The sequence below is a fragment of the Vulpes lagopus genome, chromosome 17 (assembly GCF_018345385.1).
Source record: "Vulpes lagopus strain Blue_001 chromosome 17, ASM1834538v1, whole genome shotgun sequence".
NCBI classification, from domain to species: Eukaryota; Metazoa; Chordata; class Mammalia; order Carnivora; family Canidae; genus Vulpes; species Vulpes lagopus.
This window is the reverse complement of record NC_054840.1, coordinates 28,789,542-28,808,340: the sequence shown is the minus strand read 5'-3', so window position 1 is coordinate 28,808,340 and position 18,799 is coordinate 28,789,542. Positions and strand designations below refer to the sequence as shown.

General features: G+C 34.0%; 1 protein-coding gene across 5 annotated transcripts in view; it reads right to left on the bottom strand.

The window, feature by feature from the left end:
* The window catches only part of PEX5L (peroxisomal biogenesis factor 5 like), a 228,969-nt gene that overhangs the window by 172,126 nt on the left and 38,044 nt on the right, over nucleotides 1–18,799 (bottom strand). Inside the window, exon 1 of one of the 5 annotated variants that reach the window (XM_041732032.1) lies at nucleotides 425–823. The exons of 1 other annotated variant lie outside the window; for it this stretch is intronic. In XM_041732032.1, coding sequence (XP_041587966.1) covers nucleotides 425–517 — 93 coding nt within the window. In that variant the 5' untranslated portion in view covers nucleotides 518–823. Of the gene's footprint in view, nucleotides 1–424; nucleotides 824–18,799 lie in introns of those variants that run through there. 3 more of the 5 variants (XM_041732033.1, XM_041732036.1, XM_041732034.1) reach the window with 3 other exon arrangements.

Below are 18,799 nucleotides of genomic sequence, written 5' to 3'. Positions count from 1 at the left end.
ATGATGTAAATCTTCTTTAACCTATGGGACACAATTCTTATGTTTTCTTTCCCTTCCTTCCTAAGAAATATACGTCCTATTTTTGTGTTTTTTTTCCCTGTAATAAAGAGATTTCTGAATCTTCAAGTATTAGGATGCATAAATAAAATCTGAATTCTCATTCATATATTAATGAATTTAGCCACTTAGAACAGAACAGATGGCCACAGTATTTCTATCCATTATTCTTCTCCTCATTTGAGGTTCCATTTCGCGATTGATGGAAAACGAAAAGAATGGGGTTGGTTTCAATCAAGCTGACTTCCTCCCTATTACTTTGTTTTTGTATCCTCTTAGTCTACTGGTTGCCATGAGATATTGTCCAGAGACCCCCTAACGCAAAACATTTAAAAATGTCTTTCCGAATATTGATCTGTATACGTACCAAGTAGCTCATTTGCATGACCCGATTTCTGGACAAAAGGACATTAAGTAGAGATGGAATGTGGGTCCTTCCATCCATTTCACTGTCAGACATCCCAGAATTCTTTGCACCAGTGGCAGTGGTTTCATTGCCAGAACTTGCTGACCAAAGAACCACAGATCTTGCCCAGCAACAGTATTTATAATGTATGACAATAATCAAAGTATCCCTGAATCATTGTCTTGACTTTGTAAACATTGTGAAATTTTTGGCTAGCACAAAAAAATCGTTGAAACTAAAATTTCTTCCTTTCTAACTAATTTTTATCCTAGCACTTCTAGGTTCCCCAACTACTGTTCTAGTTAATGCTTTTTAAAACACTCCATCTATTATTAATTATATACATTTTTATATTTCATCCTACGCATATAGACTCTTCAGCCTCTTTATCATAAAAGCTCTCAATTTTTCCCTTTTAATGCCTCACCCCAGAATTTCTTGTGATGAACAAATCACTGCTAAATGATATAACAATGTCAGCATTCACCAAACATAATTCAAGACTGCAATTCGACCACCACCAAATCCCACCTCTCCAATTTAATCCCAACTCCTTATCTGAGTTAGGAGTATATTTTAATGGGAAGAGGCTAGGTCAGGGAAGAAGATTATATCGACAACTCTAAGTAGAAGTTGGCATTTTCCAAGAGTGGGAGGAGGCATTTAGAGCTCTGATTTTGTATTTAAGCCCCAGTCTCCAAGCAGCACCCAACTGTACACAGAGTCAGAAGCCTTACAATTTTACTCTAGAATTAAGCGATATTTTCTAGCTCACCCCATAGCCCCAGGGGGATTAATCCTTTTCTAAACCATAATGGTTATTCGCTCACTTACTGCTTATTTCTAGTGCGAGCATAATCCTCTTTCAAGCACTCAGCTTCCCACTTTGACTGCTTAGATCAGCCAGCCCAGGCAGGGATCTTCAGCTCTCCTCCCTCCTCCCAGCCAGGAATCCCTGTCTTCTATCTATGCACTTTTGTCAAGCACAAAAAGCAACTCCATAGCTTCTGCGTGGTCTTTCACTTTAGGCAAAGGACTGAACCAGAAGGAGAAAGAAAGCTAACCTCTTCACTGTCCAAGCGTTAAGGAGGCAGGGCTTCTGTGGGAGGAGAAGCCAGAGGGTAGTCACTTCCTGTGCCCCTCCCACCTCCCCTGGCACACACTGGAGCTGAGGATTTCAACTGAGGCAGTAAGGTCGGGCCCTCTCCACCTCAGCCTTAGCAAGCTGTCTGCTGCGGGTCGATTCTGGGCACTGCTCACCTATGTGCAGCTGAGAAGAGAGCATCAGTGCAGCGGAGTTAAAATGGTGAGGACTTGAAGGTGGGAGATGTGAGGAAAGAAAGAAAGAAAGAAAACAGTCATTTGCCAAGAATGCCTCACTCTTTACAAGAAGCTTTCAGCTCAGAAGTGTCCAATGTCAACCCCCAAATGCAGCATCTCCCATCTTCCCCACACCATTCTGAATCCTTTCTGAGTAACTGCAAAGAAAACTATTTAGTTATTTCTTAGTGCTTTTAAAATACCATTGATTCAGATCTATAGTTTTCTTTAGAATATTGAGTCTAACTGGTAACCTTTCCTCTCTGCAGACATTCCACCATCTCTCCTTAACCTTATTTCCTTCCTGCCTCCCACCCCTTCATTCTCTCCTCCACAAAAATAGAACAGAGAGATGGGCTTACTCACTTGAATTAAGTAAACCATAAAACTTAGAAGCTGTATAGGAAAAACAATACATGACCACAGATTGAGAATGCACTATGTAAGAAAATTTTGCAAATAAGTAACAACAAAACAAGACAGAACAACAAAATCTGATGGGATAGGGACCTGAAAAATGAAGCTCCCTATGTTCATTTTAGAATAGGAGCTTAAAAAGTTTTAACTGAAAGACACTAGTTGTATATGGGTCAAATTAAAAGGATTCTTCATATTTAGGAGTGGAATAGATGAAGGAGATTTTAAAAAGGTTAAGAAACACATTATTTAGTTAATTGCATGAATTAGTTTCAACTGCAATTTTTGCCTGACAACAGAATAATAATGCAAATAAATATAAAGGTTAAAGATTACATATAAAAATTCAAACTGGTATAACCACTGTGGAAAACAGTATGGAGTTCCTCAAAAAGTTAAAATTAGAGCTACCCTATGATCCAGCAATAACACTACTGGGTATTTACCCAAAAGATACAAAAATACTGATTCAAAGGGATACATGCACCCTGATGTTTATAGTAGCATTATCAAGAATAGCTAAATTATGGAAAGAAACCAAAATTCTATCAACTGATGAATGGATAGCAGATGTGATATATATATATATATATATATATATATATACACATTTATGCACGTATATATATACACATATAGACATATATATATATATATACACATATGGACATATATATATATATGTAGTGGAATATTATCCATCCATAAAACGAAGGAAATCTTGCCATATGCAACCATGTGGATGGAGCTAGACAGAAATTTGCTAAGCAAAATAAGTCAGTCAGAGAAAGACAAATACCATATTATTTCACTCATATGTGGGATTTAAGAAACAAAACAAATGAGCATGGGGGGGGAAAGAGAGAGAGAGGCAAACAAAACTAGAGAAAACAAACTGACAGTTACCAGAGGGGAGGGATAGCAGGGGGATGGGTTAAATAGATGATGAGGATTAAGGAGTGCACCTGTGATAAGTACCAGGTGTTGTACAGACGTGCTGAATCACTAAATTGTACACTTGAAACTAACCTTATTACACTGTATGTTAAGTAACTGGAATTTAAATAAAACTAAAAAACAATTCCACAACTACATATTTTAAAAATATAGACATATATATATATATACACATATAGACATATATATATATATATATATATATATATATATATACACATATAGACATATATATATATATACACATATAGACATATATATATATATATATATATATATATATATATATATATATATATATATATATATATATATATATATATATATATATATATATATATATATATATATATATATATATATACACATATAGACATATATATATATATATATATATACACATATAGACATATATATATATATATATATATATATATATATATATATATATATATATATATATATATACACATATAGACATATATATATATATATATATATATATATATACACATATAGACATATATATATATATATATATATATATATATATATATATACACATATAGACATATATATATATATATATATATACACATATAGACATATATATATATATATATATATACACATATAGACATATATATATATATACACATATAGACATATATATATATATATATATATATATATATACACATATAGACATATATATATATATATATATATATATATATATATATATATATATATATATATATATATATATATATATACACATATAGACATATATATATATATACACATATAGACATATATATATATATATATATATATATATATATATATATATATATATATATATATATATATATATATATATATATATATACACATATAGACATATATATATATATATATATATACACATATAGACATATATATATATATATATATATATATACACATATAGACATATATATATATATATATATATATATATATACACATATAGACATATATATATATATACACATATAGACATATATATATATATACACATATAGACATATATATATATATATATATATATATATATATATATATATATATATATACACATATAGACATATATATATATATATATATATATACACATATAGACATATATATATATATATATATATACACATATAGACATATATATATATATACACATATAGACATATATATATATATATATATATATATATATATATATATATATATATACACATATAGACATATATATATATATATATATATATATATATATATACACATATAGACATATATATATATATATATATATATATATATATATATATATACACATATAGACATATATATATATATATATATATATATATATATATATATATATATATATATATATATATATATATATATATACACATATAGACATATATATATATATATATATATATATATATATATATATATATATATATACACATATAGACATATATATATATATATATATATATATATATATATATATATACACATATAGACATATATATATATATACACATATAGACATATATATATATATACACATATAGACATATATATATATATATATATACTTGGGGTTAGTGTGGTAGTATGGTGAAGTGAATGTTTTGTTTATTGCATTTAATATGCCTCTTTCCTCTTGACTCTCCTTTATAATATTAAGCTTTTCAATTCTTTGACATCATTTGGGTCCCATATCCCCTCTGTTCTTTAAAGATCCACAGTGTCAGCATAGCCACAAACACCACTGTTGTGGGGGACAAAGAAACAATGAAAAGAGAAAACAGGAAATGAGGGAGAAGGAAGATGTTTCTTCCCAAAGGCCTGTCAAAAGAGTTTACCTCTGCTTAGGACATAAACCAGGACAGACTTTCACAATCAAAAGGATAATTTTTAGATCTTTCATTTTATATATATATATATGGAGGAAATCAACTTTCTGAAGGGAAAATGTCATCATTACAGAGAATCATTTGCAGAGGGGCTTGTTAAGTCTGGCATTTTTCAAGAACTATTTTTTTCCTTTTTAAAATATTTTATTTATCTATTTGAGAGAGAGAGAGAGAGAGAGAGCACAAGCAGGGGGAGCAGCAAAGGGGAAAGCAGGCTCCCCGCTCAGCAGGGAGCCCCACATGGAGCTCCATCCCAGGACCCTGGGATCATGACCTGAGCTGAAGGCAGAAGCTTAACCAACTATGCCACCCAGGTACACCTATTTTTGTCTTTTTAAAAGAGGTTTACAGTTGTGTCCCCCTGTTCCACCCCTAGCCTGGTATGGTGAAACACATAATGTAAAACAGTATTGCAGTAGAGTAAAACATACATTATAGTAAAATAAAAGAGCCATAGGATACAGTTTTTAGCTTTGGGCCAGGTTTGGGCAAACATTGCCTATGACAATCAAACTCAGTTCTAAAGGTATATTGCTGGGCGAAAAAAGAAATACAAGGACAACAAACATGTTGATGCATTTTAGGCCATATTTTAAGTCATATATGTATGTCCAAATATTTAGTGATTTTTAAAATTTTAAGTGAAATCTACTTGGCAAACTAGACATTCTAGTCACTTACTAGTTGGGTAATAAGATGGCAGTGACACACAGTATACTTTCACTATAGCCTCAAAGTGCCTCCTTACCGGCTTTCCTGCCTTTAGTGTGGTTTATTGTCTGTAGAAAATAATCCGAAGAGTTTATAAAGCTTCTTAAAATTGTTTTCTATTCTCAAAGTTTTCCAAGGATGAGAATTCCACATAAATAATCATTGGAGCTACTCTATCTTATATCATTGTGCAACCACATATTCTTAAGTATACAAAATCAGTATCAGATATGTACCTTCTTTTATATATCTTGGCAATATATTATTGTGAAAAGTTCCAAATATAGAGCAAGGCTAAAGGAATTTCACAGAGTACCTGCATGCTTCCTACCTACATTCTACCACTAACATTTTATTACACTTGCTTTTTGGCATCTATCTGCTGTAATACATTTTAAAAGTATAGTACATGCTATCACATTTCTACACCGTCTTTCCACCAAGGTTTCTTTAATTTAGTTTACTTTTAAAACTCAGAAGAGCAAAACCACTGGTTCAGCAAGCTTCCAAAATAAGAACACTAAAAGTTCAGGATTTGTTGTTCCCCTGCAGCAAAGTTTTGGTGTCATTTGAAAAGCAAATCAGTGAACTGCGTTTCTAGCATGAAGTTCTAGTGAGGTCCTATCACCAGGTTTAAGGAGGAGGATTTCTGATCAAAGGGCTGGGGTTTTTATAGTCTGTCAAAAGCAAGTGATCAAACAACTCAGCTTTTTGAAGGAACAAATCCATGGTGTGATAGGCAGTTCCAGTTGATATTAATCATCACATCCTCAATTTCATATCCTTTGATCATCAGTGTTTCCTGCAAACAAGTTCTGACTCTGGGCTACATACTGAGTATTCACCTCTGGAACATGCAACAAAAGTAGCAAGCCTCAACAGGGCTAGGAAGGCTAATGCATTCTCAGAAAGAGTACATCTGTTCTTGGGTGGCTTATTGAGATTTCTGCTCTTGTGCAGAAAACAAAAATTAAACGTGAAATTTCAGTTATGTCAGAATCAGCAATGTTCCACATTACTTTGAGGACAATAAGTAAACTCTTCTTAAACCCTCCCTCAGTCCCCAAGCCAGACAAAACCACATTCAAAGAAAAAAACAAACAAAACATGATGTCCTTCACAGGAAAATTCTGAGTCAGTTTCTTTCATTTGGAAGATTCTTGTCTCTACAAAAAAATTTTCATTTTCTCTAGATTTGGCTTTTAAAGGTGTTATATGTAGTGGTATGTAGTATGCAATGACTGACATATAAAAATTGTTTTCTGTCCACTGAAGACAATGATTGAAAAATGACACGTTTTAAGATTTCTTGGCATTATGTAGTCTTGGTGCTATTTCCAAATCAAGGTGAAACTAACAAGCAATCCCAGTAGACATTTTTACTTGTCACCACTTAAACAGCAGGACTGGAGTGGTTGCCGGTATAAAATAGGTAAGGAACCCGAGAGAACTGGATTAATTTGGGTCCTGGAATGGCAAATGAACACTACCATCATTTAAAAAGTTTACCTCCTTCACCTCTCCCCACCCCCCAAAAAAAGTAATAAAAGGGTAAACTATGTATTCTATATTTTGCCAAGAAAAGGAAATTATTTAAAACTAAAACTATTACTGGATGTTCCACTTCTGATCTCCATTGACATGATTTCCAATTTTTATGTGTGTTGGTCCTAGCAGAGGGGGATGGAACTGGGTTAGCCAATCTCAAACACAGCTGTACTCATCACTGGACCCTCCAGTGGCTCCTTTTCTCTCACTGGTAGTCAGCACACCTGGCATACACCTGCCACTGACTTCTTTTTATAACAACTGATCTGAGCATGATGATTTTATGGCCTTAAAGAAAATAGCAAACTTTTAATTTTAATAAAAATAAAGAAATAAAAAACCCTAGATGCTTCTATAAGCATTCTGTTCCCCCAACCATATTATGCCTCTACTGTCATACATTCCCTAAACTTGCACATTGTTTTGATACTTTGACACATGCTCAAGAAAAATTTGTTTATGGAATTTTGTTTCTATGAAGAGTCAGCTCAATATTTGTGCTTTGGCTATAATAATCAATGCAAAAAGTTAAAACTGTTTACCATTAAGCTACATCTATGTGACTGATTGACTTATAACCAGCTGTTATGGCTCACATGAATTTTGAGGATTTTTTTTTCCCATCTGGAGCTACACACAGACATGACAGACATGACAGCTTAGAATAAATCCCTTCTGTTCCTAAAAATGACAACATTTCCTGGAGGCACAGCCATTACTCTCACCTCTGGGCTTCCCCACATGGCCTTAATAACCTTAGGAAACTTAAATCCATACCGCAGTTCTCATCACTTCTCAATCAATCTCCCTATAGCTTCTTTAAGTCATTCCTTTTCTCCAGTGGCTTACAAATTCACTGATGACAACATTACAAATAATACATGGCAATCCCTAGAGGGTGGGCATGTCTGGGGCTCCTATCCATCTTCTTTATGAATAAAAGATTCTGGGTAACTACTTGTTGAGGGAGCTCTCCTAAGTCATAGGGACAAGAAAGATCTGGGGCCACAGCTCGCTTATCCACTGGACATGAAAAGTGAAAAGACTAAAACAGCAGGGTCTAGAGGACATAGCCAATTGCATACACTACTTTATGACAAACAACAACTAGCACCTTGGTTGATACAGAAAGTGTTACTACTAATTGGGGGAAAATTCAATGGCTTATAACTAAAGGCAAAGTTTAAAAAATTTCATTTATATAAAGCATTGTGACCAAACACCTGAACTCAAATATTCTGTGAATCTTTGGCTCAAGTAAAAAGAGGTTTAGTGCCTAGAAATTATATATTTGGGTCATGAAGGCAAAATTAATTTGGGAAGATGCAAAGTAGATTATGTGGCAATGTTGGACCTTCAGGTACTTGAGTTTGTATAGGCAAAATTATATTAGTTCGGAACAATGGCTGCTTCACATTGATGCATGGTCATCCTTTTAGCATGAGGGATGCCAGATTTGGTCAATACAGTTGTGTTACTATTACAAACAAGTAATGGGTAGTTGATTACTTCTGGCATTTTCACCAAATTTTATATTACTTTATTTCCATTACTGGAAAAAATAAGCACAAATGCATTTGAATACACATGGTATCTTGGCAGTCTGGTGATTCTTATAGGAAATTCTATATGCCTTTATTAGCTGATAAGAAAGAAATGGTCTTCAAAAAAGAATAATTATAAAAACTCTCTTATTTAAAAAAAACTCTCTTATTTGGTGATCAGATAAGGGATATAGGAAGCATCTTGATTATGGTTCTATTTTTCCGTAGCATGAGTATGAAGTCTGTTAATTTTATTCTCGTGCCTTAAACATTTTGTGTATTTTGTAGTTTACAAAACACTGTTATCCAAATGATGAGTAGAAGCCATCCCAGCGGAACAGAGGGCTGGTTTATATGGGTGGGCTTGGGGAATAGGCACACAAAAGAGTGATGAGAAGGGAAGTACAGAAGAGGCAAGACCAAAGAGGTGGCAGGGCCTTTTAACATATGAGAAGAGGCTAGAGGAGATTTGAGGCTTGAGGGAGTGATGCCAGATGAGGCTGGAGAGGAAGGAAGAATCTTAAAAATCACATCATTATGTTAAGGGCAATGTGCAGCCATTGCAGGGTTTTAAGCAGGAGAGTAACATTATCAAATCTGTACTTTAGGAAGCCCATCCTGGTTACACTTTATGTCATGAGATTACTTCCTCAATACTAGCTACTGTAGGTAATAAAAGTGTCCATATTTACTGTAGTCAGGAATTAAATGAGCAGCAAATGGGCCTACACTCTAGGCACTCCTGTAACTTGGTCATATTGAAAGGTTATTTTAGGAAAAATTCAACGAAACAAAAAGAGCTTTTGAGAGACATAGAGATGAACTGATAGCTAGAGACAGATATAATATACTTTGAGATGTAAAAACATTTTACACTTAGCAAAGGATATGTATTTTTGCACTCTGCAAAGTCCTAAAGCAATATCTAAACTTTTCTTCTTGTTTCTTGTTATTGAACAAAAACAAAGAGAGTCTGTTAAAAAAAATACAATGTGAAATTGTTCAGTGCTGCAGAACATCTAAAAGGACCTATTGTGATTTTTGACATCTTGATGCAAACCTAAGAACTGAACTGCCCAGGGAATAATAAAATATTGAAAAGATGTATACTTAATCAAGTGTGTTTGGGATATCATCAAACTTAATATAATTGTGAAAGGATTGAAATGACTTATTTATTTATTTATTTAATTTATTTTTGAAATGACATATTTAGAGCTTGGTTTTAAAAAAACCAAACAGTTGCTTCTGTTGCATTTCACTTGTTTTTAACTTGTCAGAGGATAAAACTTTATAATAGGGGAAAGATAGAGTAAGGTAAGGTAAAGCAGAATCAAACACAACATTTATTTTCTTGCTCTAAGTTTGGGGATTCTTGCTCCTTAATGAAACATTCTTTTGTTTTACTACTGAAAAATAGTTACATGTTATGTGAACAATATGGAAGATATTTAGTAACCTGCAAGCAAACCTCAGAACTACAGAATGAACTTCTCTCTACAAGACTATGGCATTGCAGTGAGTATAGAGGACTAGTGAGAGTCTTCTTCCAATTTTAATCTTTGCATTTTTTCTTTTCTTTCCTTTCAGGAATCAAATCTCAATCTTAGGTGCTTCTATTATGGAGGGCATTGCAAAAATTTAAAGAAACAGTAAGAAAGGCTTCTTAAACAACACAAAGCAGAGAAATTTCAGTGATGAAGAACACGAAGCTCACTCATATCAACTTGATTGAGAGCACTCTAAGTAAGGTGCCTTTGAAGACTCTTGCAACCTTGGATTAATGCCTCAAAGTGAATAATAGGTTGATAATACATTACTGAGAGATGGAAGAATGACTGATGCTCAGTTACTTTAAATACATCTTTGGAATTAGATACAGACTTTAATAAAGAGTCTTTAATAAAAACTCCTACGCTCTTAAAAAAAAGCCCCACAGCTCTTGCACTCTTGTAAGACTATTTCAGGTAGGTGAATGCGGGAGTTTTAAAGAAAGAAGCAGCAAAGGTTAGTAAGGAGCAGCTATATTTCAATGGATAGTATGGTGCCCCAAATGGAAAAAGCTTTTTAAAATTATAAAAGCAACTTCTTCTTATAAGAAATGCTTTAAAAATATTTTTAGAGTACAGAAGTATTCCTATCACATCATTGGTGCTCAGTATTTAATGAAATACTTTTGCTCTCTGGCAAAAAAAAAAAAAAAAGATTAATTACTGCCATTACTGCTAACTCCTCTTAATCTCTCTAGTTGATGCCATTCCCCCCAAAAAGTTTATACACATATACATATATAAATGTATGTATAACTATATGTTCATATATACATACATATGTATTTTTATGACGTGATTATCGTACAAATACTAAACTACTCTTTTTATGCAACAATATGTTTATTGTGAATGCTAATACAAATCCATATCTACCTTACACATCCAAATCCACCTAATATTAACGGTTTTTGTTAAGAAAGTTTAAGAAATCCTGGAAACCATTATAACAAAGAATGCATTTCACACAAGAGAAAATAGCACATTAAGTATTGTCCATAGAATCTTGGCTTCCAAGATTCCTTCAGGCCATCTGTGAAGTCAAAACTATTTTCTAATAGTACTAAGCCAGGATTTATCTTTTTGCTGTGTGGATATTTGTATTGATTGTGCAACAGCAGCAGTGGCTAAACCATTAGCACCTTAGCATGAATCAAGGTGAAAACTTTGAGGTCCTTACTATTTTTTGAGAATATAGAGGGTCTCTGAGACAAAAGCTTGAAAACCACTGTTATATTAGAAAGACTATAAATTTGTTCTCAGGTGGTAGAGCACTTTGCCCTTGGAAAATTAGTTTTTATCTTCTTTCTCTCTCTGAATGATAAACAAAGCCAATTTATCTCTTTTCGATTCTGATGGAAAATTCCATAACAGGAATTATCCAATTAGTCTTAGGACAAATTTCAATGTGTGTTGCTTAGTATATGTCTGAATTATATTTAATGATTATAGTTTTAGGATCACAAATACTTATACATGGCTTGTAGCCTTTAATTTTCTTTGGTCATTCCATGAAGGTAGGTGTTATTCTCCTTTTTTAAAGTTGAGGAAATGGAAAATAAGAGACAAAAAGTGCTTTATCTATCTAGAAAATGCTAGAACACAAAATCAAATTCAGGTCTGTTGACCTATGTTTCTATGTTCCATCTTTGGATGGAAAAAAGTCTTTTGGTTATCATCAGCATGGGCTATGCATTTCATCTCTTGTAAAACAGAAACAAGGGCTGGATATTTTGAATTTGGTCAAAGATCTTGATTTCTCCCAACCAAAGCATGTGGAATAGTGCTTTGTATATATTAGATCCTGTTATTATTATTTTTCTACTTAGCATAGCAGCATAACTCTGCACACGGCCAGAATAGCTTGGGTTTCACCCAACTCTTAAGTCAGATACGAAGGGGCCCAGTCAATAAGACAAAAATAGATGAACGACATACAAAAAAGCTCTAGAACAATTGCAACACCTGAACAACAGAACAGTTTCCAAATCAGAAGCCAGGAGTTATTCTATATATGCTGTTGACCTATACCTCAACCTGGCATTCAAATTTAGAGGTGACCACAGAGGTCAATATATCCCTTTTCTGTTTACCAGGCCTGGTCCAAACCAGCATTGAGTGGTGGCTAAACATCATCCCCTTCAATGGCTGCTTCCCTATCCCCATCTCAGGCTGCTGGAGCCACATAATAAGCCTTGAGAATTCAGGCAAGATCATCCAACCTCAGCTTTAAATCCCATTTTCTCTATATTCCTAGTTTTGGTCCTATTGGCTTCAGACCTGGAGCCCCTCTCCACCTACCTCCTTCAGAAAGATGTACCATTTGGATGATCCACCTAGATCTTGATTAGTGTCTCTCTCGGGCCTTTCTATCCCACTTCAGTCCCATTTTGATCATATACAAGGCAACCTACTTCTGAGCCCTACTTGCAGATGCTGGAAGATTCAGCACTAAAGGGTTAAAAAGAAGTCCCACAATATGAAAGCATGAGTCAGACTTCCTGGTGGCTCCTGCAGAGCTCTTCAACTACCTGATGTTCAGGGTCAATGCTGGTAAGATTTGGCTGGGTATGGACATACAAGATGAGCCAGATTCTGGCAGCTAAGGGAGGTAAGAAATTCTGGAAAAAGCAGTTCATTAGTAGAGAAATATTAATGTATTAATTTATCTGTCTTTGCACATTGATTCCAGCATAGTACATGCACATATTGATACCAAATAAGAATAATGATCATAACAGCTGGCATTCCTAGGAACTATCTCATATCTTTTTTCTGTATAAGTATGACTTCATGCAACAATAATAAAATGATACTGACTCATTAAGAATTTCAATTTGTTATAGTAAATTTACTCGGGGAGAATGGTTTGTTATTCATCAGAATGAAGATTTTACATATGTTATCTCATTTAATTCTCATAATACCATGAGTTTGTTTATATTTTTCTTGCTTTTCAAATAAGGAAATGGAAAATCCTAAAGCCTCAGAAGTCTTTTTTTTTTCAGGGTCATGTCCAAAGTCATACAACTTATAAGTAGCAGAGCACAATAAGAACATAAGATTTTACTGACCAATCCAAAAGGTTGGATTCTTTTCAGCTCAGCCCCTTGCCTCCAGCGTATTTCCATGTGACTGACAGTTGGGATGACAATAATGCAAAAATGCATGTTTGATTAAGTAGAAAAAGCAAAAATTTAAGGAAAGCCGACAGCCCTTTAGTGCTTTTTTTAGACAAACATCCAACTCAAAGACATATAGTGAAGAGGTAAGAGGTCAGTCTCTCAGGTCAGACTGCTTGGGTTAAAGCCAGCTCTACCATGTACTAGCTGAATAGCTTTGAGCAAGTTATGTAACTTTTCTATGCCCAAGTTTTCTCATTTGAGAATAATAACAGAACGTATCTCCTTGAGTTATCAAGGGAAAAAATTTAATTAATACATATAAAGTGCTGAGAATAGTGCTTGACACATTTAATACACTCAATAAATATTGGCTATTACTAGCTGTTATCTTTCTCTCCCTCCTTCCTTTCCTCTTCCCCTCTTCCTCTGCCTCCTCTTCCCCTCCCCTCTTCCTCTTGCCCTCTTCCTTTCTCCCTCCCTTCTTTCCTTCCTTCCCTCTTCTAACAGGTTGAGTTGACAGTGTATTAACACTAAGCAATCTTTCTAGCAAGATGGTAAGACTCACCAAAGATGTCTCAGAAACTCAATCTTGAAGTTAAAAAAATATTTTTTTGACCGGGATTTAAAAATAGAACCTGGTGAGAAGCAATTCTTGCTGTGTCAACTTTTAGAAGGCTGTACTGAGAAAACCCAGCAGAGCTTTATTTTAAGAAGACCCTGAATGGCTTAGCTGCAGTTCATGGATACATCAAAACATCCCCTTGACGGTTAGCTTTCCTGTGAACCTAAAACCAAGCAACATGAAGAGTTCTGGCTTGACCAACCCCCCTCCCTTACAAAAACCTGACTAAACCGTACTCAGGTGCTGCTGTCAAGTAACTGGAGCAGAACCCCAGCAGTGAGGCTTCATTGCTAACTCTTTTCAAATCATCTCTTTGTTAAATCTACTTTTAACACAAACTGGATTTTTTATAGTATGTTTCAGGGATGGTGCAAAATATTAAGGATACAGAGAAAGAACAACTACAGATGATGGATTTGAAAAGTACTTTGAGAAGAAATGTCAACATTTGGGTCTTAGACTTGTTTTTACCACTTTTTTTTCCCCTAGAGGGCTGGTTATCTCAACTCTCAACTAGAGGGCTGGTTATCTCAACTTGAGCTGTGTTTCCATTTTCAAAGTAGGGGTTTGTACCAGATGATCTTTAATGTTAATTCTAAGATTTCTTTACAAACTATTGGGAAGTCAGTTAGTAATAGTGATTAAGAAAGGACAATTGTTAATTAAAGAAAGAAGCTAAGCCTATAAAATATAACATTAATTCAAATATGGAAGAGGATTTAATGCCTTCTACAAGCTGCTATGCACAGTTCCTTCATTTCTGTCAAAATCAATATTTCCCAACCAATGGAAAGGGCTGTGACAAGCTTAAGTATCCATTCTAAAGCAATAAATAGAAGTAGTTGAAACTGGATGTGAAAATATGTGTCTCAAGAAGGAATACGTTGGTGCTCAATTGTCTTTATGTGTATGTGTAAACACCTGCTCAGAAAAACTAATCAGGCCACAACGTATAGAATTCACCGAAGGGAGTGAAAAGTGGAGACATTATTGTGTTTAGGAGCCTAATCACAGGTAACAAGCCTGAATGAAGATATCAGCAAGAGGAATAAAACTGCCATGGTTTGTCAAGTTGGTGTTTATATAGTAACAAACTTGGATGTATATTCTTTGTGCTATTTTGGAAGATTCTTTACTGAAAAATCCATATAAATACCATTTTCAAAATAAAACTTTAAAAGACATGTCATGTCATGAAGAATGGAAGTTGGACTTGGAATGCTTTTTCTGGCACTGGTCTTGGAATCGGCTGAATTCACTGACATTATTTTTGCACAGGGCTCCAAGGAAACCAGCAGAACTCAGTGGTACGGATAAATTTGAGGCCATGGAACAGAACTGTTGCCTGGCTCTATCCACTATATGGACCAGGGGCCATAGCTCATACTTACCTAAATTTGTCCAACCAGCACTGACTATAGTTTCTGACCCAGAGCAGGCACTCAGTGAATATTAAAAGTTAACTATTTGATTGATAAGGATTGGCATTCCCCCACCCCAGCTTAAGTAGTACTGTTGTATAGATGAAACCAAAGGAATTAATCTAAACTAGCCCACCTTCCAGTTCTCTGTTCTCTTCTCCACCACTATAAAATTTAAACTTTTTAAAAGTATCTGAATTTTTAAAATAATGTTGAACAATTATACTAATTTCTATGCTCATATTAATATTAAAGATGAAACAATTGAATCACACAGAAAGGTTAAATATTCAAAATCAAAATTAATAAAAAATAGATAATATATGTCCTTAAGAACATACCCCTTTGTATTTTCTCTGAGTTCATAAATTCAACTAAGAGAGCTATATCTCTTTTGCTCTCGCCTCCCAATTTTTTCTTTTATCAAGTTCCTAGTATGTCCCAGTCACTGTACAACACTCAGGAGACACAGAAGTGAATTAGGCCAGTACCCTAACCTCCACAATATTACTGTCTAGATAAAACTATTTCCCAAAATTTCCCATTCCACTGTATTGTCCAGAGATTTTCAGTACCATTATAGAATTATTTCTGGTGGTTATAATCTTTTAAAGTGCAACCAAATAAATTTTAAAATTCAAATTAAGCACATATGTTGTGCTTGACATTGCAGCAATGTAAAGTTAAAAATACATGTTAAATTTCTGTATGATTCAGACCTATACACCACATGCAATATAAAATATTGCAAATCTTTTGCATTTGCACATTAGTTTTAACAATTTTTTATTCATCTATTTAATACTTATTGAACTCTTTTAGTCATTTTGTTCTCATAATAACCCTTTGAAATAATAATAATAACTTTTACTATTTATGATGGGCCAAGCCATACTAAGTGTTGAATATATATATATATATTCACACACACACACACATATATATATACAAGAGTTGAATGTATACATATATACATCTAGTTCTCCCTATAACCATATGAGAACTTTATTACCTCCATAGCACAGATGAAAAAATTGAGAGAAAGAGAAGTTAAGCGGCTTCCCCAAGGAAGAGCCAGGGTTTCAATCTACCACAAATGCCTAGATCCCACTACCAAAGATTCTGATACACTTGGTCTAGAGTTGGCTTGGGTATCAGTATTTCTTAAAAAAGGTAATCACTTAAGTGAACTCCTCAGGTGATTCCAATGTGCAGTTAAAGGTTGAAAACCGCATAGGTAAAGCCAGTGTCCCTAATAAGCAGTGATTTATACTCAGAATAATTGCATTTCTGACTAATGTAATAAATGATTGAATTTAGGGCAATCTAGATCAGCCTGTAGACTCCACGAAATCCAAGAGTCTATTGTATTAAAAAATTGGAATTACATAGGGCAGATTTATTAATGTGTGCAGTGGAGAGGTGAAGCCCTGGGAAAAAGGGAGATCATGGCCCATTAGCCTGAGTCTGTAGACAGCTGCTCTCAGTATTACAGCAGTCAAACAAAGTACAAACTGCTAACACTGAAATCCTTTTTGACAAATTTCTAAATCTGGGGCTATGCAGTTAAAGATTTCCCTCATCTGTTGCACCATAAGGTGTGGTCAAGTATAATCATCGTTGTAGGCATGATTGGGGTAAAGCTAAATCAGATTGGCAGAACAGAATATTGGGGTGAAACTTAGGTAGACTGCCAAATAAAACCTGATTGTGTGTCAGGAAAACATTCCAGAGAGCACACAGGGAGGTAGATATCATCAGGAAAAACCATTGGGACAAGTGAATAGGCAAGTTTATGGATTCAAGATCTGGTATGGGGCAGCCAAGATTTCTTGGGACTAAAATGATTCTTAGATGTTTTCCTATTTGAAGAACTGTGGCCAGTTTTCAAAGACTTGCCTTTGCTAATTTTAAAACTTAGTGGTTTTCATTGAGGGCCAATAGGTTTTCCCCAACTTTTTTCCTTTCCTTTTTCTTTCCTAAAAAATCCCCAAACATTATGATAGAGTGAAAGAGTTGGCCTTAATTACACACCACAGAATATTTGGACAGACCAATATACCCTAGACCAGCTTAGTCCACAGAGGGCTAAGCAGTATTTTCAGATTTCTTCATTTTAAACTATGTGAATGAACCACTTACTAGGCATCTGAGCAACTGGGCTCTGGCAAACTGAATTTGAAGTAGCCATGATTATCTAGATATTGTTTCCAATTTAAATATTAAATGGAAGCAGAGTGGTACCACAGCTACCATTTTTCCTCAAGCCATCATACAGTCTACAAATGAGGTGTCCCTCATATCACAAAAATTTAAAATACTTTGTGAACTTTTAATTCCCACTATGCCACTATTCTAACAAGATGGCATCTTGCTATGAATAATTACTCAAGGATCTTCATATAAACACAATTTTTAGGTAGTTATCTTAGCAGCACAAAAACTCAGTATATTGGGTCTGGTGTCATGAATGTATTCCCTAGCAAATCATGGAAAAAGTAGATACTTTATAGAGGTACATAAATAATCACCACAATCTAATAGGAGGGCATGATAACTCCTTAAATGGGACATTCTAAACTAATCATTTGCTGCTTTGAATAGAGTTTCTTCTTTTTTTATTAAACTTTTTATTTTTAATTTTTATTTAAATTCAATTAATTAACATATAATATATTATTAATTTCATGCATAGAGGTGATTCATCAGTCTTATATAATACCCAGTGCTCATTACATCATGTGTTCTCTTTAACGTCCATCACCCAGTTACCCTATCCCCCCACTCCCCTCCCCTCCAGCAACCCTCAGTTTGTTTCCTATGCTTAAGAGTCTCTTATAGTTTGTTTCCCTCTATGATTTTGTCTTATTTTTTCTTCTTTTCCCCATGATCCTCTGTTTTGTTTTGTAAATTCCACATATTAGTGAGATCATATGATAATTGTCTTTTTCTGACTTATTTCACTTAGCATAATACTCTCTAGTTTTATCCATGTCATTGCAAATGGCAAGATCTCATTTTTTTTTTTGATGGTTGAGTAATAGCCTAGTGTGTGTGTGTGTGTGTGTGTGTGTGTGTGTGTGTGTATATCTCACCTCTTCTTTATCCATCTGTCAGTGGACATCTGGGCTGGGCTCTTTCCACAGTGTGG